Genomic DNA, 21722 nt, shown 5'->3' with positions numbered 1-21722 from the left:
GTGAGCTCTGAGCGGTCAGCAGGGGGTGTCACTAGCATGGAGGTGACTCACTGGGCAGCTATCTGGAGGCTGATGCCACAGCAGCCACAGAGGCACATGCTGTTCTCAGCAGCACAGCACGCTGATCCACGGTGAGAACCGGGACAATGCCTGTCTCCCTCGACTTCCATACCTTTAAGGCACTGGGTGCAATGCAAATGGGGCAACAGGCCCTACTGGTTGTTACTCAAATGTATTAAAGGCTGGGAAAGTACTTTAGTCCATTCAGCCAAGGTGGTTTTGCCAGTTAGTAATTTAATCTGCTGCTTTAACATTTTTCTTCCTTTCTACCAGTGCTGCTGCCTATGGCTTATAGGGGAGATAAAACCTCCATTCGATGTCATGTTCCTTTGCCCAGTCTTGCATTTCATGCACCTTTGAAATGTGACCCTCACCACTGTATTCAACGAGGGTACCTGTCCACGGTACTCAGCTTCTCTAATCCTCTAATGGTGGCTGCCTGGTTTGCACAGCAACAAGGGAAAGCTTGGACAGACCAAATGCAGTGTCCACAAAAACCAAGGCATATTTAGAGCCCTCACTCAGAGGGAGGGGACCAATATACTAAGCTTGCCAATTCCTCACCAGCTGGGAACTCCAGTGGATGGCCCCAGACTCCTTTGGCAGTTGCCCTGGTTATTGTTTAGAACATACAGGACATGCTATTACTGCACTAGCCAAGTCATTGTATTTCAAGGGCAATCCAGCATCCTTGGCAACACACCATCCCACTCTGGCACTGTACTACAGTTGAAGGATTGGTTGCTAGGGCTCACACCTGAGCTACAGCTTCAGCTTCCTGATTGCTGGGGGAGTGAGTGCCTTCCGAGCCAAGACATGGAGGAACAATGAGGACTGACTCAAGCTCTTGCAGTCAAACCCAAATGTCTTTCCACAGATCCTGACCCCACAAGTGCCTTTTCATGATCATCCACCCCTCAGCTTCCCATTTTCTAAACCATATATTTGAACCCAGTGGCTTTCACTGAAGCCTGGATTTTATCAAAGCTTTTGCATCATTTCCAAACAAAGCATATTGATCTGATAGTTTCGTGACACTTTTTGACAGTTTCATAATAGACAACAGCCTAGGAACAAATATATGTCTGACCTGATAAAATCCAATTTTCAAATGGTGTAAGATTTCCTAGATACATTAAAATTTTTTGGCTCACACTCACTCATCCCAGCATTCATACACTTAATTCTATAGTAATGTGCAGTGGAATCTCAATACTGATTTTGATGTCACTATTCTAAATTACAGCAATTATGTTTTCATTCTTTATCACAACTTTTAGGCTTCAGTGAATAATTTTTGAGCCATTAATCCATTTTTGTGACTTGGGGATATGGTATAACACAATAGAAGCCCTGAAAATGCAATGAAAGTAAGCAATAACACACAAAGGAAAACTATGTGAAAATAGCACCTGTTATCTGCATGTTAGACAAGACTTGGAGTCCGTGGACGAGCTTGAGGAACACGATTATTAAGAATATAGCAGGCTGCTGTGAAAGTCACCGGGTGCAAATGTGTGAGATGTGTGGGTTTAAAATTGTTTCTAGGGTTTTTTTTCCCTCAAAAACTTAGCACTTAGGAGACCACTGGAGACCGCCATGGCTTGTGGCACACATGTTGAGAAATAGCACTCTAAAGCCTGATTCTCATAGGGTATAATCTGGAGCCCTGCTCAAGGCAGTTTCATTATAATTGGTCCTTCGGGAGATTCCAAAGCTTCCAAATCCAAAAAGGTTTGGGACCCTATGGTGGATGTGGGAAATATTTTTGAGTGGAGGAGAAAGGACACTCTCTAGCTTCTCTGCAAATCACAGGATCAACTGCATCCTTCATCTGTTTTTTCACTGAAACATCGGCAAGGCCTGAGCACCTTGGTGGTGGCAGCAGCAGTGGGATCTCTCCAGGGCAGGGAATGGCCTTTTATGTGTTGACTCCCAGCTCAGTACCAGGCACCACTATGAGCTTTATGCTGAGATGGGTGGCATAATAATTAGAATGACCTTACTGGGGGCATTGGGTCCCGGATAGAGGACTTCAAAGTGCTCTCCAGTCACTAACCATATGCAAACAATGTCCCCTTCAGCACATCCCAGGGTCTGTAAGAAACATCTGTGTATTGTTTTCTCCAAGGACCATTCCAGCTGGGAGAGTAGCCACTGAGGGCTACCCCTTCGCCTTGTCTCCCTGTCCCCCACGCCCACATCTCCATCAACTTTCTACCAGTGACAGACCTGAGAACGGAGTGAGCAGATTAAGAGGCCAGGTTACCCCCAACAAGGGGTAACTTGTTCATAACCCCCACTCTGTTTAACTGTCTTGTCCTGGCCCCAGGCCTCAGGGCTGGCTAGGGTCCACCATAACTAGGGGACACCATGGGCATCATTTTCCAGGACTCGTATCCATAAGAGGCCTGAATTTTAAACCTATGACATGTAACCAATAAAGGCACATCTTTTTTGTGTGTTTGCAATTGTTAATTTATGAATGCAAACAGTGAAAATACAGAATTATCATCATGTTCTGGCATTTCTTCATTTGCTATATTTGAAGCCTCAAAATTTGGAAGTGGCCCGAGCCCCTTTATATCTTTGAGAAACCCTGGAGCTGGTTGAGCCAAACTGGCAATGGGACAACCCTGCCCCTGGAGGGGCGCCATACTTCCCTTCTAGCCAGCTAGAAGCCAAGTTTACAAGTTACAATGTGCAGATATGTCATTCCCAATTCAGTTTGGGGAACATGAATTCAGATTTCCAAGATGAAACTAAGAACTGACTGGCAATATTTTACTAGAAATTAGAATGACGGAGAGGCACAGAGCATCTCATACTGTGTGTTCTGAAGCCAGCCTTCTGGAAATGGAACTGGCTTCCTAACATCAAGCTGGAGAGTTCAGAAGTTACACTGCGAGTAATGGGGAGCCACTGAAGATGGGTGAGGATGAGTGCCTTTTTCAGCACTGTGTTTTTGAAAGGTCACTGGTGGCTACTGGAAGAGGGGAGACTGGTGCTTGAGGCTATTATCCATGTATTTCTAGGTAGAAATTCAAAGTCAAGTCCTCAGAGAGGCATGGCAGGGATCTTGTCCTGGGATTTCCAGTTGGAGCCTTGACAAGACCAGTGGCCCTTCCCAGGCAAGATGTTTGTGCAAACACACTACATCCTCCCAAGGAGCGAAAGCAACCTGATCCCAGCCTCCCTCATATGAAATGCTTCTTTCCCATCAGAATTAACTTGGGTGAGAGTGAGAGGGCCAGGAAACCTCTCAGGGAAGAGCAGATCCAAAGAGCAGAAGGTAGTTTCTTATTGGGCAGCTTGGGGGTCTGCTGTCCCATTTTCTGGGACAGTCTGTCCATTTGCTTCCGCCATCATTTCCTTGTACTGACGTTTGAAGAAGCCAACCTGTTGGGGAGGAAGCAGAAGAAAACCAGGAAGTCCAGTGGAAGAGAGGAAAAGAGCCAATGGGGAAGGGGAGCAATCACCATTTCTGGAACCCCTCCTATGTTCCAACACTGCACTAGAAACTTTATATAAATTGTGTCATTTAGACTTTGCCACAATTCTGTGAGCTGGGTAGAACCACCTTCAGTATGAGAACCAAGACCCAGCATGGACCAGGCACTTGCCAATAGTCAAGGAAAGAATGCAGTGACTTAGGAAGAATGTGTGCCTGATTCCATGGTGAGCTCTTCTCACACTATAGGAAGAGTAGGATCAAGTACTGGTGGTGTCAGGAGTGGGATAAAAACACTCACCTTGTACAGGATGGCTGTGATGAGAGCTAGCAGCAGCAGTCCTCCCACAGTGCTGCCCACAATAATGGGACCAGGGTTGTGGACCTCATACTTCTCCAGCACCAGCTCCGTCTGGAGTGGAGGTGACCTCATCAGAAAGTATCATGCCTCTTGCTGTTCCAGACTCCTCTCGGGTCCCCAGCCTTTACCTCCCTCCCCTCCTTCACCAGGCTCTGCTCCAAGGGATGAGATACAGAAGCACTCGTAGGCTGAGGGACAACTGTCCTACCCAAGAACCTCCATCCTTCCTCCCTCTAGGCTTGCAAGCCACCCCCCTCCCCCAGCACCACAGATTTAGCATCAGGACCCTCTTGCCAGCCTGGCCACTGCCCATCACACAGTCACTACCTGGGCTCTCAAAAATGCCTCCTGTCCTGGAAGCTGGGAATACACAGATCTGTCAAATGTGATTTCAGCCACACTCACGACTACCACCTTCTTCTGCAATGTCTGCAAAAGAGAAGCAGAGAAATGGGAGCTAGCTCTGGGGAAGACTCAGAGTTAGAGAAATGCCCTGGCTTGAGGTGGACACAGACACCTCAGGCCCCACCCGAGTCTGGGAAAGGGATTCTGCTCTTGGAACTACACACCTGGCTGACCCAGTCAAAGCTGAGGTTGCCTTTCAAAATGAAGTCAAGTTCCTCCTGGACACCGAAGGAGGGGATGTCACAGCGGAACCTCAGGCAGTCAGCAATGGAGCAGTCCTAGGGACACAGAAGTAGCATCAGACTAGAGAAGGATGGGTTTGAAGTTAGAACACAGCATTCAACTGTCTGATCTGAGGGGAGCAGCCGTATCTGAACTCAGACAGGCTATTCAGCAGACATCAATCTGATGTAACATGGATTCCTGAATTAAATTCTTCTGAAGTGTGACTTCCAGTGGGGCACACCTCCTCACCAGCACAGGATTCTTCCGAAAGTGGGTCAGGAAGTCAGACTCTCTGGGCACTATTCTCTCTGAAGAGCACTGAATGGACGGGTTCTAGGAAAATCACAGAGAGAAGGCATCTCACAGGGTCATCAGGGATTCATGAAGGACAAGGAGTCCCAGCAGGGCATCAGTGGAGGACCCACACACAGCTCTTGAGTACCTGAGGGTGGAAGACCTCCACATTCTTCCACACTGCCACCTGGTTCAGCTCCACGGGCACTGAGAAATCAATGCTGGCAGGCAGGTCCCTCTGTCCCAGGTTGTTCACCTGCATGGAGGGCAGTGAGGGCAAAGGTCATGCCAAACCCCACATCCCTCCCGAGTCTCTGGTTCCTGGGCCCCCCGCCCCGGCCCACGCTCCTCAGTCGCCCTCACTTGCCTGGTATGTGTGCTGGGCCCCGCGGCTGTCCTTCTCCTCTGAGGCCGAGAAGTTGAGGTACTTGGTGGACTCTTCATGGCTGGGGAGAGGAGGGGCATGGGTGGATGTGGGGTTCCATTAGGGCCCCCTGAGGAGGCTCTGGCTGGGAGCTTAACAGAACACGGGTCAGTGGCCCTTGGGCTGCTCTGGAACGAGGTCTGTGGCTGACGTGGGGTAACGGGAGGTTTAGGGAGCAGGGCTGGGCTTCCAGCTGGGCGCAAAGTGGTTGCAGAGGCTGCCCACGGAGGAAGCTGGATGGGCACGGGGACACGGCAAAGGTTTGGGGAGACTCAGGCTGATGCTGTGGACAGAGGTCTCCTGGATCCATTCCTGTCTCGTCTCCCACAGGCCTTATTTCCCTGGCTGCTCTGGGCTTGGGGCCACAAGGTGAGGGAGGGCCCAATACAGACTCTTCTCTGGGTCTCAGTGTAACCGCACCTCCAGAGGCCTTCCTAGGCCCATCTGGAGGCCCAGCGGCCAGCCTGGCCCCTCACCCCATGGCTGGTCTCACTTCCGCCCCTCCACGCTCCACTCCTTGGGTACCAGTCCTGTGCCTGCACCGTCCAAATTCTAGACCCCGACTCCTACTCTGAAGTCTCCTCCCTCCTTTGTGAGCGGCTCCCCCAAAACATCCCAGCCTTGTCCTGGGGGGTCTCTTTGAGTGCCCCCACCTTCAGACTCACAACTGCAGAGTACAACCAGGCTGTTGGGCCACACACACCGAGACTTGGCGTGTTGTGCTTGTGGGCCCCCTGCAAGCAAGTGTGAGACCCTCAGGCGACCCAGCAAGGGAGCTCCGAGCTTGCTCCTGCGGGGCTGCCGAGAGCCCCCGCGTGCGGGTGTGAATGAGGGCGGGAGACTCTGGGCGGGAGGAGGAAACCCAAAGAGGCGTGTGGGCAGATCTAGCAGGGAAGGTTCCCAGGCCAAGCCACCTGGGCCCGTTTCACGTCACGAGTACACGGATCTCACAAAGGCAGGGGGTTACGTCTGGTGTTGATGGCACATGTTAGGGAGGGCACAGTAAGTCTCTGTTGAATGTGAAATGAATTTACAGAAAGTAACCACAGCACTGTGGCTGGAACATATGATGCTAGGAAGGTATTTGTTGAAGGAAGGTATCTGCTCAAGCCCTTAACTTGACTCCTTAGTGTCAAAAAGCCGGTCTACCCCTCCCCGGGCAGCGTTTTAAGGCCTTTTCCTTCCATCCAGCTTTTGCCTGATTCCCAGCCTCTGCCACAAGCAGGTCGTTTCCTGCATCCTTCCCATGGAGACTGGGTCAAGGAGGAGGGGTGGTTCTGAAAGCCCTGCAGGGTGAGAATCTGTTCCTTGCAACGAGCAATTGTCCTGCCCAAGGTCTACACCCAACGTCACGGAGCCCTCAGTGTTTAGCGGAGGTCTCCCCTGACAGCAGGCCCTAGCGCCCACCCCGCCTTGAAAACTCACACAACCTCAGGGTTCAGAACCACAGGGAGGCCCTTGATGAGACTCTGCCTGTGATCAGGGTAACCTTGCTCCCCAGTGAGGCTGTAAGAACCTTGAAGACAGGGACACGTCTCATACGTCTAGGGAATCCTGGACAATCGTGAGGCTTTTAAGAAAGGCTTCTGAGAACTGTAGCCTCTATGAAATGTAGGATGTAATGGGGACAATGTGACAATTCTTGTTATCATCAATAGCCCACGATAAACACTGGATTGATCAGTGAGTGCTGCTAGCAGCAGCATCGCCCAATTGAAAAGGTGGCGGTGAAACTTAAATATGGCAGGTGGCCAGCTGCTGCAGAGACTGAGGATTGCCTGGGCCCCACAGAGTGACAGGGGAGGACCCTTTTGAGGTCGTGGTGTGGCACCTGCTGATCACGGTGTAGACAGCGTACTTGACCGGGAGCTCCAGCTGGAAGGTGGTCTTGCTTGTCCTGGGGGTGTTATTCTCACTGGAAAAAGAGGAGTCTCCCAGTTGGCAAGTGCCCCAGGGGAGGAGGCTGGGCGGGAGGGGGTGATGCCCTAGGCCTGGTCCAGCTCACCTGCTCACATTGGCGGTCAGAAGCAGCCGGTCTCCCAGCATGGCTGTGGGGGAGACATCAAAGGTGGCCATGAAGGTGATCTGAGGAAGAGGTAGGAACAGGGGGGAGGTCACTGGGGAGTGAGACAGGGTGAGTGCAGGGGAGTTAGGGGTGGGAAGAAGCAAAGCTGACCTGGGCGCCCTCACGGAAGATGAGGTGGGTGATGCTACAGTGGGTGTTGATGGTGTCCTGACTCCCGGCAGGGGCGCTGTCACAGGTCAGGCGCAGGGCACGTGACTGCAGCTGGTTCTAGGGACGTACAGATGAAAAAATAAATATTAATGCAGGCAAGCATTTATTAGTGTTGCAAAGAAACTCCATAAAGTAATGACGGTTTCCTGGAAACTCTTAAGGTTATGTTTTTAAAAAATCCTTAGACACTATCTGGTCAAACTTCCTCCTAATGTAGAAATTGCAGATGTATTAGCATTTCTCCATTTTTTATTTATTATTGTCCTTTCAAAAAGGTTTGCATTATGAAAATTTCAAATATATTCAAAAGTAGAGAGACTAATTTAGTAGTGTAGTGTATCCATCACTCAGATTATATTACCATTTTTTCTACTCTTGTTTTATTCAGCTGTCCTCCATTTTTTTTTCCTGAATAATTTAAAGCACATGCCGTACGTCGCATACCTTCACCCAGAAAGACTTCAGTGTATACCACTAACAGATAAGGGTATTTTTAATCATAAGCACAAGACTCAACAAAGCATAGCCAACAAAACTTTCAATAACTTGTTAAGATCTGTTAATATCCAAGTCATGTTCAGTGTTCTGAGATTGTCTCCAAAAATGTTACGTAAAGTTCATTTTTAAAAATAGCCAACAAAAGTCCACACACGGCATCGGTTGACACATTTAGAAATACTCCCAGTGACAGGGTGCTCACCCCTCGCACAGCTGGAGTTTGCCATTCCTGGTGTCCTTCTTCATGCATTGATCAAAATATGCTCCCATTGGGAACACTAGCTTAAGAGAGACATGGGAGAGCATCCAAACGTAATGTGTGGACCTAGTTAAGATGCTGGTTCAAATAAACCAAATAAAAAAGACATCTTTTGAAAAAATTAAGGAAATCTGGTAATGGTCTGAATATAAAGGAGTCATTCATTGCACTGGATGTGATAATATCACTGGGTCACGTAAGATGGCCCCACTGTCCAGAACAATGAATTAGAAAGGTGTGTGATAACCTAACGTCTGGGATGTGTTTTAAAATACTTGAGCAAAGGTGGTGGAGGTTGGGGGGAAACAGATGAAATAAATGTGGCAAAATTCTGATCATTGTTGAATCTGGGTGATAATTTAGGGGTAAGTTTGTTGAACTAGTCTCTTCTTTTGTAAATGTTAAACATTTTTCATAAAATTTTAGTTAAAAATCTGCTTCTCTTTTACTCCCTGTGTTCCTAGTTCTGTCTTCTGGAACAGGGATTGCCGTATGATGGCCCAGCACCAATTTTTATAAATAAAATTTTATTGGAACACAGCCATGCTTATTCATATACATATTGTCAATGGCTGCTTTTGCAGAGTTTAGTAGATATGATGAACTGTATGGCCCACAAAGGTGAAATACTTACTATCCAGCCCTTTATAGAAAAAGTTTGCCAAGCCCTTATCTAGAGTAACCAAGTAAATCAACTCCTTCCTCTACAGAACAGTGCTGTAAACATCTGAAGGCTGAGATATATTTTCCTTTAAAAAGAGAAATATTGGTATGATGTGAAATATAAAGAAGTGTAAAGCAAGGGTCCCCATTCTCTTCACACTAGTGGCCTCCTGGGAACCCATCCTGACAGTCAATATCCTTCAAATGCAATGCCCAGAGTTGAACATAGAATGAGCCAAGGCAAGCCCCAGCCAACACAGTCACATTCATCCAACTGCAACCAGCCCAGCCCTCTTGGTTTTCAAGAGGCTTCTAAGCAATGACAGCCCCTGCCCAAGTTTTGAGCCCAGCACGAGAGTCTCTTCTGGTTCCCAGTCATCAGCCTCGTCTTTCCCCAGAGGGGACAATACCTGGCCCACTGCCACACGTCGGTAAGACAGCCCTGGCGGGTAGAAGAAGGTGACTCTGGTTCCATAGGAGTCCTCGCCATCATTCCGCACTGTCACTTCCAAGCTCAGCTCCAGGTTACTCCCCACCACCAGCGTCTTCAAGCTAGGCATTGTGGTAGAGGGGAGGAGATGACTCTGTGACTAAGGCTAGAAATGGTATATGGGGGTGAAAAATAGAGTGGGGGAGTTGGGGAGAGATGGGGACAAAGGTCTGGGTCCTGAGCACTGGGTAGAGATATTGGGGAGAGCCAGGGGCAGGAGTTCCAAGTTCCAGGAGAGGGGCTGGGAGACCAGGACAGGTCTGAGGGGGTGGACGCTCACCCCGAGACCCCAAAGGAAATGCTGAGGTCATCCTCGCAGACGTGATTGGTGCCACAGTTCTTCTCGAAGGGGAGCTGAGAGGGAAGGCAAAGCAGGGTTTCCCCCAAGACCTGGAGCCCATGCGCCCTCTATTCCCTCTGGAAGAGCCCAACACCAGGACTCACAGAAGCCGTGAAGTATCTCTGGGCATCCACATCCAGCATGGGCTGGAGGTTTCCAAAGGAAGAGACATGCTTGCCCACCAGGGAGAAGTTGAGACGCAAGATGATGGGGGTCACTGAGTCTTCCACACAAGCCTGGGGGACGGACATCAGGGAGAGCAGGTGGCTAAGAAATGCAGCCTCACAGCCACTAGCTGTGCCCCGTCTTCTCATCCATAAAATGGGGTGACAGTGGTAACTACCTGCCCCCGATAAATGCTCATTGCTATGATTCTGCACAGGCAACCTCTGCCGTGGTCTTCCTTCATCTTCAGCTCCCTTCCCCCAGCCCCTCTACAGTCTCACTCACTCTACTCAGGGTCTTCTCAAACTTCACCTGCTCCCGGAGGCCCCGACACCCTCTCTGTTCTCTCCCTGGCTTTATCGCCCTTCACAGCTCTCATCACTACCAACATCTATTATCTAAGACATTGGTCGCTTTTCGTCTTCCTCCAGAGCTTTCTGGGCATAATTGTTTTGTCCACGGCTGGCTCCTGGCACATTGGACACAGCCTGTCTCAGAGGATTAGCTGGATAAAAGAACTCCAGCCCACTGAAGCAGCTGAGCTCTTTTTCCTGAAATCCAGCCCTGCTGCCTCTGGCAGTTGCAGCCAACCTTATCCATCCATCTACTCACTTACTCCACTAACATGTGTTAAGCATCTCTTGCACGTCACCTGCCTTGCTAGGGCTGAGCCACGGCGAAGACCAGAACACACATGTTCCCCTCTGCCCAGCCCAGCCCACTGCCAGCCCCAGAATCGCCTTCATCCCCAGGACTCCAAGGCCCCCTCACCGGAAGGAGCAGCCTCACAGCCTCGCAGTGCTCTGTCAGCCCCAGGACTCGAACACGAGTCAGATTCCAGGTATTTGTCTCCTCGAAGATGGCACGAGGACTCAGGCGGCCAGGATCGAGGGTCAGGTCAAAGGTCACAGAGCTTTGGAGGTCACCTATAGGGGTAAGCAAGGGATGGGAAAGGCTGAGAGAGTGAAGAACTCCCTAGGTGGGCAAGGGGCCAGGCAGGAGATAGGAATCCTGGGCTAGGGGACGCCCCATCAGGATATCCTGGGTTGGAGGGGAAAGGACTCACCCAGCCTGTTCCTGGGACTTCCATGAATATGAAGGCAGACAGTGGCACTACCCAGAGCCTGGACAGAGGCCACATGCTGCTGGCACTCAAACACAGACCTGGCGATCTCTGCCGGAAAGATGCGGATGCTTGCCCGCACCCTGAGCACAGGTCTGGTCCTGTGGGCAGAACACTGAGCTGAGGACGGGCTCTTGGTACCCAGAGGACAACCTGGGATGAGGGGCAGGGAGGCAGGTGTCCTGGGCAGACCTAGGACTACCTGGGCAGTTTCTGAGGAAGGCTGTTCTCACCTGAGCAGTAGTGCGTGTCCCCGGGCCCCCACAGCCAAGTCCGCCAGTCCATCCTGGGTGAGGTCCTGACCCCCGCTCAGTGATTGCCCAAAATACTGAAGCCTGGGGGAGAGCTGGGTACCTGCGATCCTCTGGCCAGAGAGGGAGAAGAAAGTCAGGTGAGGACATGAGGGAAACAAGTTGGATGAAGCAAGAGGAACAGGGAGGTCAGGATGTGGGAGACAGAACACAGGGGTGAGAAGTAAAATGCTGTCTCCAAGAAGCTCCTGAAAGGGGGTGGGGAAACGGTGACAACAGACGAGGAAAGATTTCTAGGACATAAATGAAGAAGTGGAGATTGAAAGATTGGCCCGGTGACCTGAGTTTCATTCACTCACTCAGCTGGTTAGTCTCAGGTTCTGATTCTGGCTCCTTCACTGAGCCACGAGACCCTAGGTCAGGAGTCAGTCTTTCTGTGCTTCAGTGTCCTCGTTCCTCACCTGGGTTGATAACACCTCAGAGCATTAAGTGAATGAATGCATGGGGTTCTTAGAACGGCACCTGGCCCAGGTCACTGGTCAATTACTCACTCCAATGAGCATCAGGGATGGAGGGGACCTCAGACCCCCACCTCCCACATCGCAGGCGGTGCCAAAGCCACACGGCCTTTAAGAGGCTGACTTCAGACCCAGCAATCAGATCCTCTGACCCCATGCCCAAGGCCCCTCTTTGCTTCCTGTAGCTACCCTGTCTCTTCAGAAGCCAAGGAGAGACCAAGTCGGGGTGGGGAGTGACTGCACTCCATACACAGTTTCTACACCCCTGGACCTCATCTCCCCTATGGGTCCCTTCCCTTTTATTTCCAGGACTCCTGAAATGACCAGTCCCTTGAAGAACGTGCCCTTTAAATCTCTGGGCACCACTGGGACTGGCAGACATTCAGAGTAGTAATAATACAATGAAAGAGAAATTTACCAGTTACCAAGGGACTCTAGCAAGGAAGAGGCCGTAGAGACAGTACGCAGTCCGCAGCCTTGTGCGCAGGAGAACTGATCTCACCACCACATCCTCAGGGGTGTGTGGGCCGGAAGGGGACAAGACAAGCCCTTCCCAGCTAAGTAGGTGATGGGCTATGTTGGGCAGGAAAGAAAGTCATAGTGGGCCAATGAATCTGGAGAGACCCCCTTCTTGGGGTCAGGCCTTGCAGGTATAACCCAAATGATATTTGCAATTGAATGGCTACATAGATAAGGCTCTGAGCTGCTGCAGCACGAGGATATTAAGAAGTTGGTGTGGACAGAATGCAGTTTTATAACAATGGAAAGCTCTTGTCATTCCGAACAAAGTCTTCCACCCTCTTATTAAAGTTCTAAGTTCTTTAGAACCTCTTCAGTCGATAAACTGCATTAACAATAATTGATTATAAAAATATAACACCTATTATGTGCCAGGCACAGGTGTATACAGGCGCCCTGTAGGTCCTCTATATGTGCTAATTCATTTAATCTTCACGGCAGCTGCCCAGTTAGATTGATTCCATTACTGTCACCATTTTACAGAGAGGTGAGTCATGACCAAGATCACAAAGTTGGGAAGTGACAGAACCATAGGAATCTTCTTTGACCTTTTTCCTAATAACTTTTTGAGATATAATTCACAGGCTGCACAATTTACCCCTTATCTGTTTCTAGGACATTCACAGGGTTGTGCAACCATCACCAAATCAATTTTAGAATATTTTCATCACCTCAAAAAGAAACTCCAGACCCCTCTGCAGTCACCTCCATGTCCTTCATTTTGTTCTACCACCAACCCAACAACCACTAATCTTCTTTCTGTCTTTAACATAATGTTTTCAAGGTTTATTCACATTGAAGCATATGTCAGCTTTTCATTCTTTTCATGGCAGAATAATATTCCATTGTATGGGTAGACCACATTTTACTTATCTGCTCATCAACTGATGGGCATTTGAGTTGTTTCTACCTTATGGTTATTATGAATAATGGGACTATGAACATTCATGTATAATTTTTTTGTATAGACATGTTTTCAATTCTCTTGGGTGAAACTGCTGAGTCATACAGTAAGTTAAACTTTTGAAGAACTGCCAAACCAATATAGCTGCACCATTTTACATTCCCACCAGCAGTGGATGAGGGATTCTCCACATCCTCATCAGCAATTGTTATTACCTGCCTCTCTGATTCCAGCCATCCTAGGGGGTGTGAGGTGGCATCTCATTGTGGTTTTGATTTGCTAATAACTGATGATTACTGACATTGAGCATCTTTGCATGTGCATTTTGGTCCTTTGTATATCATCTTTGAAGAAAAGTCTACTTAGAGCCTTTGCTTCTTTTTTAACTGGGGCTTCCTTAACTTTTGCCAGGGATGAAACCCTTCTTTTTCAGGGAACCCTGTGCCACTGAGTGAAGGGCTCCTGCCTATAGGCATCCGGCAGGATGACTGATTGCAGGAGGGAAAGAAGTCATCGCATCACACATTGCAGGGAGTGAAGGGGTGAGTGGACAGGCAGACTGGGCCACCAGACCTAACCGACTGAAAACAGGGAGCCTTTAAGAGATGGAGCATCGGGTTAGAGTCTAGAAATTGGAACCCCCCCATCACCATTCTTGATCCACTATAAACCTGAGACTAGTCAAGTCACTTATCTTCTCCGTGGCCCAGATTTCATCTCTAAAATGGGTTTGCTAATGCCTGGCCTGTGTACCCTGTAAAGCTGCTGGGGATTAAAAGGCTGGGATGGAGAAATCATTCAAGCATCAAGTCCTTAGACAAAGCAGAGAACATATCAATCAATGTTTCTATTTCTCAAATTCCACAGATTTTCCTTGCTGCCAACAAGATGCCCAGTGTTGTACAAAAAAGGTAACGTGAGAGAAAAGAGAATTTTCCAGGCAGCAGTAGAGAAGACAAGGAGAAACCAGGAGGAGGTTCTTGTAGCAACAGGATCTGTGATCTGGCCTCACCTGGCTGTATGAGGGGTTGATACTCAGTCCTGAGGTTCCATGAAACAGGTAGATGGCACCCCGGTTCTCCTGCTCTCCTGGGGCCCCGATGGCCACGTCCATCAGCTTGTCCCCATTCACATCCCCCATCACTGTCAGGGCTGCCCCAAAGCGGCTCCAGGGGTGGCCTTGCTCCCCGTGGAGAATGACCCCACACTGCCACTTAGCCCTCTGCAGAAGAAAACCAGTGTCAGGTCCCAGCCCAGGCAAGCCCTCCACCCACACCCCGACTCCGCCCAACCCAGGTCCCGTCAGCCACTCACCCCCTTGGGCAAGGGGCACACGGACACCTGGCCCCCCCGGGTCTGCTCATAGTAATGCGGGGCCCCGATGAGGACCAGGTCGGAGCTGCCATCTCTGTCCACGTCCACAGAGCAGAGGGAGGCCCCGAAGTAGGAGCCGATCTGCAGGGCAGAGCCTGGAGTCATCCTGCCTGCCCTTGCCAGAGGACCCCTTCTGGGCCAGGTCCCGCTCTCCTCAGCCACCAGCACCTCTCTCCCCACCCCACACCCACTTCATCTCCCTCCTCTCTGCCCCTGGAGACCCTCCTCCACGCCCAACCTGGGTCCCTGTGACTTCAGCCTTCGGTCTCCACTGCCTGGACACCTGGGTGAAGAGGACAACCTTCCCGGTGTGCTGATGGCGGGGGGCCCCCAGGACCAGGTTCTGTAGCCCCTTCCAAAGGGCCAGCTCAGTGGAGTAACCTGAGGGGGCCAGGCCTCAGCATAAAGGCTTCCCCTCCCGCCCCCAGGGCCTGCCCTCCCCAGCAGCCCTGCCTGACCCTCCAGCCGCAGCCCCGTCTCACCCAGGTAAGAGTCTCTCATGTCCACGTTCTCCTGGGACATGTTGATGAAGGTGGGGCTCATTTTGGGGGGGTACAGGAAGGCCCCTCCAGACCAGCTGAAGCTCCCCACAGCCCCCAGAACCGGTCCATCCTGGGAGGAGAGATTCCAGGGCTGAGCAGGTGGGAAGGAGAAGACAGCCTCTTCCAAAGCACCGCCTGCTGCTGGCTCCACCCACTCATCTGACATCCACTCTTGCCTTCCCTTCTCCCTTCTCTTCCTCATCCTACATCGGTGACCTAAAAGGGGCCCCACTCACAGGCGCGAACACAGCACTGAAGCCCTCCTGGGCCATCTCCAATTCGAAGGAGCTACTGCTTGCGGTCTGTGTACCTGGGGAAAGGCATGACACCCAGGTTCCATGAGGAAAGACAAGTTTTTCCAGGTTCAAGAACGATCGCAGCTTTAAGAGGAGCTAATGTTGGAAACTAACACCCGAAGGGAGGGGTTGGTGCCCATGATGTGGGGGTCCAGGTTCTAGAAAGAAAAGCATTTATGGGTGAGGATTTCTGGAGTAGTTCCATCTCTGACTTACCCTCAATGGCAAAGATCTTCTCTTTCAGTTTGTTTTGAATGTCTCTCAAAGCATCAAAATTATCCACTTTAAATATATGTTCACTGGACGGCTTTGATGCAATGTCCTGTAACTCTTGCAAGGAATGTTCAGTTTGAAAAGCCGATCCCACCTGTCCCCAACAAAGACCAGCTCAGTGGAAATAACCATAACTACAACATGCCTGCCACATGCTGGATGCTGGGAGCCTCCAAAAACACTCCAAGGTTAATGCTATTACACCCGGTGTCCAGGCAAGAAAAACAGGGCTCAGACAGCATCAAGCAGTTTAGGGAAAAGGATTATGGTCCCCCAGGCTGGAACAGAGTTTTCATCCTGAAGATAGTAGAAGCTGAGAGATTACACTGTATAGCACAGGGAAATATACACAAAATGTTATGATAAATCACAGAGAAAAAAATGTGACAATGAGTGTGTATATGTCCATGTATGACTGAAAAATTGTACTGAACACTGGAATTTGACACAACACTGTAAAATGATTATGAATCAATAAAAATGTAAAAAAAAAAAAAAAAAGAAGCTGAGAGAGCTGGGATTTCTGTCCTCAAGAGGGAAGTTGCCTTAAGAGGAAGTGAGGAGAGGAAGCAGTGGGAGGGCAATCCCACATCCTACCCCAATTGCATAGCGGATGATGCCAGCGGCCTCAGCCCTGGGAATGACATCCTTGTAATCCTGGTAGTCCCCTGTTTTTTGCCCATCGGTGATGACGATCAGGATCTTGGAGGCATCTTTTCGGGACCCTTTTGAGGCACTAAACAATTGGTCTCTGTCAGGGAAGATGAGGGTTCAGCGGCCGGTGAACAGAGCTGCTCTTGACCCCTTTGTGAGAACCAGGAGATGCCCCTTCCTCTGGGGTGCTCCCATCCCACCCAGAGGCTCCTGGCTTGGTGAGGAGACCACAGGCTGAATTCCAGTGCTCACCTCTCCCTTCGTCATGGAGACAGTTGGGGCCAAAAGGAGGACCCAGATGTCTGGGGGGAGCACCTGGGAGGAGTCAGGACTCACGTGACCATTCCGATGGCTGTGGCCGTGTAAGTGTACCCTTTCAGCTGTGTTACAGAATTCAGCAGGCTTAGTGGGTCTGAGCTGATTGCAAAGTCTTTGAAAGTGAAGTGCACCACAAACTTGTTGGAGAACTGCATCAGGGAGAACTGGGAGAGCCACGCGGGGCTGGGGGCCAGGCCAGGGCGCTCCAACCCCGGGGTCCCTCCCACAAGCCTCCCCAGGGGCTGGGGCGGGGGTGCCTGCACACTCGCTTTCCCTACCCCGAGGGCACACCTGGGAGCTCGGTCTCTGGAAGTGGCTCATCACAGCCCTCACGAAGTTCAGCATTTTGGCAAAATCTCTGAAGGAGATGCTACCTGAGCCGTCAATCAGGAAGGCGATGTCCTGCTCCTGCTTTGGGCACTCTAGGGAAGGAGGTGGCACCAGTCCTCTGCAGGACACCCCCAAAGCCCAGCCCTCAGCCTCCTGCCCAGGAGAACTCACCCTCCCAGGGGCTTCCTAGAACAGGGCCCTTCGGTCTTCTTAAGTCTCAAGAGACCACATCTGTGATTCAGCTGCTCACACCCAGTTGGTAAAAAAGTGAAAACTCCTCCCATGCAGACAGTGAGAAGCTGCGCCTGGTCCTTCCACCTCGGCTGTCTGTGCCTATCCCCCGACCCCACCCCACCTTCTCCCTCGACATCCCCACCATCCAGCAATAAAAGGACTCTCTTCCAGCCCCTGGCCAGGGTCTGTCCTCATTTGTCAACACCAAATTGTACTTTTGTTAAATATTTTTAATGTCATGCCTGGCAACACCCACACACTGGTCCTATTCAGTTCTCGGCTTCATTCGGGCCCCTCTCTCCTCCTGGGTGGGGGCAGAATCTGTCCTCAGAAGCGGAAGCCCTCCCGGCTCACAGATTCCTGTCTAACTCCCAGCTTCCCCTTCCTGCCACAGACTTCTCACCACAGAGCGAGGTGTCCTGGCTGTTCGGATGGGAGCCCAGAGGCCGGTGGGTGAATCTAAAGCCTAGAGGGTGCTGCTCCAGCACGAAGGGGCACCCCATTCAGGGCCCCGGACAGCAGTATCCCCAGGGGCCTGAATGTGAATGTGAAACCAGGGAGGGGTCTCGGTCTGCCCTGAGCCGGGTCTGAAAAGCTCAGTGCTCCACCTCCTCGTGCCCCATCCCTGTCAGCACCAAGGAAGCTGGGCCCTGCGCTTCGACCTGCACCTGCGCACACAGCACGCATATGTACGCACTTGTACACGCACAACACACACACGTACAACACACACACACACAACACACACGCACAGACACATATACACACATGCAATATACACACATACGCATATACTCATATGCACACATCACATACTCATACACACATACACCAGACACGTACACACTCATACCTACAACACACATACACATATATACACACATACATGCATCACACACTCATACCACACTTATACACACAAACATGCATACTCCTACATACACACATGCATGCATACACTCATACATACAACACACATATACACACACAGATTCATACATACAAGACACACACATACATCCATCACACACTCATATACACACACACACGTGCACACTGCTCAGACCATCTGCATCTCATTCCCCCTTCCCAGCCTGCTGCACAAGCCAACTGGTTATAGGCAGGGTGCCTGCCCTTCTCTCTAAAAATTAGAGCAGCTAGCTAGAGCAGCTGGCTCAACTGAAAAACTGAGCCCTCACCACGTAGTACCAGGTCCTGTGCTAACCCCTGACTGTGGATCATCGCATGTCGCTCTCAGCACTGGGTGTGTTACTACCCGCAGCTGACAGACAAAGAAGCCGAGGCTCAGAGAGGAAAAGGTCACAGGAAAGGTCCTGCCGTGGGACAGTGATAGGGCAGGTGTCAAGGCAGGCAGAGACCCACTCCCAGCCCATGTTTGGAATCACTACACCATCCAGTAGATTTTTTTTTTCTGGATCCCTCTTTTATATCCACTTTGGTAAGAGTGTCTCTGCCCCACTGCAGCCCCATCAGATGTCTGTAGGTGCCTCAAAGGACAAAGTGGCCCCAAACACTCACCCTGCAGGGCAGCGGGGATCCTCTGGGCATGCCAGGACGGGGAGGCCAGCAAGAAGCAGAACCCCGTGAGGTGCATGTTCTCCCTGCATGCACGGTGCACGGTGGGGCCACAGGCCTGGGGACAGAGGGGACAAGTAGGAGGGGTTCTGTCCCACCCTCCCATCCCAACACCTCCACCTGCCATGAGACCTCCAGCACCAGCAGCCCCAGGTCCCCCCTCCTTCCCTTAGGATGCCCCTGTGACCCAGGGTGACTCACCAGCAGCTGAGTGGGGTTGGTGGTGGCCGCCATGGACAAGCCCAGGGACATGTTCACAGCCTCTGGGGGCACTGAAGGGCAGATATGTGCATGGTCACCCTCAGGCCAGAGGAGGCTGTGTAAGATCTGGGCAGGGGTCATGGCAACTCTGGGAAATAAATAAGGAGGTCTGACAGGTGGCAGTGGCTTTCAGGTCTTGATGGAGCTGTGGAGTGAGAGGGCGCGGTGGGCGAGGGGACTTTGAGGGAGTGAGGAAGCCTGTCTGAAGGTCAGGGTCTGCAAATAGAGCTAAAGTTGGGAGGTGGGCCTCCTGTGCTCCCTGAAGTTCCCCAGAGCCTGGGAGCCTGGATCCCGGTCCCCTCAAGGGGCAGAGACTCACCCTGCAGGTGGATGGCGTTACACGTCCCTGTGCTGTAGTCACATTGGTAGATGCCACCTGTTTGGTTGGCAGCCTTTATCTCCTGGGGGGCCCCAACCACCACCCTGGGGGAAAAGACAAAGAACACGGCAGCTAAGAGTGTGGACGCTGGAGCTGGGATGCCACCTGACAAGTTTGCTCTCCTCTCAGAGCTTCAGTTTCCTCATCTGTAAGATGGAAGCTAACAACCATTTAAGTTGCTCCCAGGAGAGATTTTTGTCTTTTTTATTCTCTGGTGCATGGCCAGCTCCTGAGACATATAATAATAGATGCTCAATGAACATTTGCTGAATGGAGGATTCCTCCATCCTGAGGTTGTTACGGGGACAAAATCAGTGCCTACAGAAAGGATGCCTGGCACTTACTAAGTGCTCGAGAAATAAATAAAGCAGTTATCAAGATGGCAAGATGGCCCTTCTTTCAGTCCAACTCTTCAGGACTTTGCAGGGATGGCCATGGCGTGGACAGACCCCGTACAGGAGAGGTGTTGAGAGCGAAAAGCAGACCCCACATTGTCCTACCAGTTGGCGTACTGGACCACGCTGTGTCCAAACCCAGCGCTGTCCATGCTGAAGGTGGTCGGCTTGTCCGTTTCCAAGTTGAAGCAGAGAGAGGAAGGCAAGGCTAGGGAGGAGGGTGAGAAGACAAGCCTTGGAAGAGGATGAGAAGACAAGCCTTGTAGAAGGGTCTTCCTCCTGCTCCACTTCTCAGGCCCCTAGCTCCCGGCTCTCCTTTCCAGGAGCAAGGCCCCAGCATCTCCTGGTCTTCTGGACCCCCAGACTCAGGCCTCTTGGCCCTGCTTTTCTCTCTTTCACATGGGCCAGAGATGGGTCTTCTCCCCTCCGGCCTGCTGGCACATTTCAGTTCTCCATTTCCACAGAGCAATGCCCTGGCTTTAAAGACGTTCCTTCCCCAGCCCTACCCCTGGGCTCCTATGAGGGAGAACCCAGAAAACTGGGGCCAAAAGGATGCTGTGGACAGCGTACAAGATCGACTTGTTCTGCCTACCTGAGGAAACTCTGGATTGTCCAGGCAACTGGCCTCTCCTCCAGCAACTCTTGAATGCCCCCAAAATTTGTTCCTCCATATCCTCTCCCTCCACAAACTCCAGATCCCAAACCTATACATCCAGACCCCAAACCTGTTTAACTGTAGATCCCTACCCTAATGTGTGAGTCCAAATCATGCATTCCAGACCCCTCCCTCCCTGGACCTCAGCCCCTCATCCCCTGCATGGGGGCCCTCAGCTCACCCATCAGCAGGAAGAGGAAGATCCCGGTCTTGGGCATGACTGGAGTGTCAGACATAGGCTTCGGAGCACCCAAGCCAATGCGGGAGCCACTGGACCAAGATGCCAAGGGAGCAAATGAACAGAGAGGGGGTCAGGAGCAGAGGCAGGGAGTGAAGCTGTCAGCATGATTCAGAGGTAGAGGGTGGAGAATACATCTAAAATAAGCAGAGAAAGGGGGCAGGCAGCCCACGCACTCTGTGTCCAGGAGCCGTTCTAACCAGAGATGACATGGCTTGCTTCTCTTGTCTCACCAACCTAAACTTGGGTGGATGCAAATCCCCTGCGCGGCCCCACCTCTCCCAGGTTCCCTCATTGTACTGGCAGAAGTTTCCTTTGACCTTGAAACTTCAGTTAACCAGATGCCAGGGTGGAGTCTGGGCCCTAACCGAGAGCCTGGTGGGGACCCTCCACTGTGGACCTGGAAACCTCTGGGCCCAGGAGTCAAGGCTCTGGGCCCTAGGAGGCGTTCAGAGTGGGTATTTGCTCGTTTGTTCATCATGTATTCAACAAGCGTTATCAGAGGCAGATTTTGCAAGCCCTCTGTTAGCAGAGGGAGAAAACGCAAACCACAGGGCACCAGCTCTGGGGTCAGGAGAGAAGAAAATTATGTGAACAGCAAGGCAATTCCATGAGAAGAGAAGCCCATTGGTCATAGGATACCTCACCTATGTTGGAAGGGTGTAGATTTCCAGGAAGGCTTCCTGGAGGAGATGGCCCTTGATCTGAGTCTTGAAGGCAACTGACTAGAGAGGTGCATATGTCATAAGGGGTAGCTAAACACGGAAGAGGCATGAGATAGGAAGGACTCTGAAGAAATCAGTGATAGAAACCAGAGAGTGGGAGGTGACAAAAGATGAGGTCAGTGGGGGAGGAGAGGAAGGGGAAGCAGGCCCCAGACCTGGAAAGCCCCCTTAAGACCTGTCAGTTTATCATAAGGATAGAGAGAAGGTTAGAAGCAAATTGCAAAGACAGAGATATTCACATTTACATTTCAGAAAGCCAGAAAGAG

At 51.1% G+C, this 21722-nt stretch overlaps 1 protein-coding gene across 1 annotated transcript; it reads right to left on the bottom strand.

Annotated features, from left to right (window-relative positions):
- Nucleotides 1-1572: 1572 nt before the first annotated feature.
- Nucleotides 1573-21483, bottom strand: ITGAX (integrin subunit alpha X). The gene is made up of 31 exons (XM_072942999.1): nt 21379-21483; nt 20675-20763; nt 19944-20046; nt 19384-19487; nt 19005-19075; nt 18747-18861; nt 16935-17065; nt 16662-16807; nt 16269-16422; nt 15615-15765; nt 15339-15412; nt 15043-15172; nt 14799-14941; nt 14501-14641; nt 14199-14408; nt 11228-11358; nt 10938-11095; nt 10643-10797; nt 9811-9942; nt 9647-9720; nt 9287-9428; nt 7397-7513; nt 7226-7305; nt 7052-7135; nt 5164-5242; nt 4945-5052; nt 4752-4835; nt 4442-4555; nt 4200-4301; nt 3813-3923; nt 1573-3459 (listed from the first exon to the last, which is right to left on the bottom strand). Exons 1-31 carry the CDS (start codon nt 21468-21470, stop codon nt 3361-3363), a joined length of 3624 nt encoding a protein of 1207 aa, XP_072799100.1. The 5' UTR covers nt 21471-21483; the 3' UTR covers nt 1573-3360.
- Between the last annotated feature and the right edge of the window lie 239 nt (nt 21484-21722).

Source organism: Vicugna pacos, chromosome 18, assembly GCF_048564905.1.
Source record: "Vicugna pacos chromosome 18, VicPac4, whole genome shotgun sequence".
Lineage (NCBI taxonomy): Eukaryota > Metazoa > Chordata > Mammalia > Artiodactyla > Camelidae > Vicugna > Vicugna pacos.
Note: the sequence above shows the minus strand (reverse complement) of the source record. Positions and strands in the feature narration are given on the sequence as shown.

Excerpts from the sequence above, each read along its gene's own strand:
- ITGAX (XM_072942999.1), bottom strand. The coding sequence starts at position 21,470 with ATGCACCTCTCTAGTCAGTTGCCTTCAAGACTCAGATCAAGGGCCATC. Across the intron at positions 14,409-14,500 it reads TGTGCCCCTTGCCCAAGGGG|AGGGCTAAGTGGCAGTGTGG; the intron begins GTGAGTGGCTGA and ends TTTCTTCTGCAG. Across the intron at positions 9,721-9,810 it reads AGAGATACTTCACGGCTTCT|CTCCCCTTCGAGAAGAACTG; the intron begins GTGAGTCCTGGT and ends CTTCCCTCTCAG.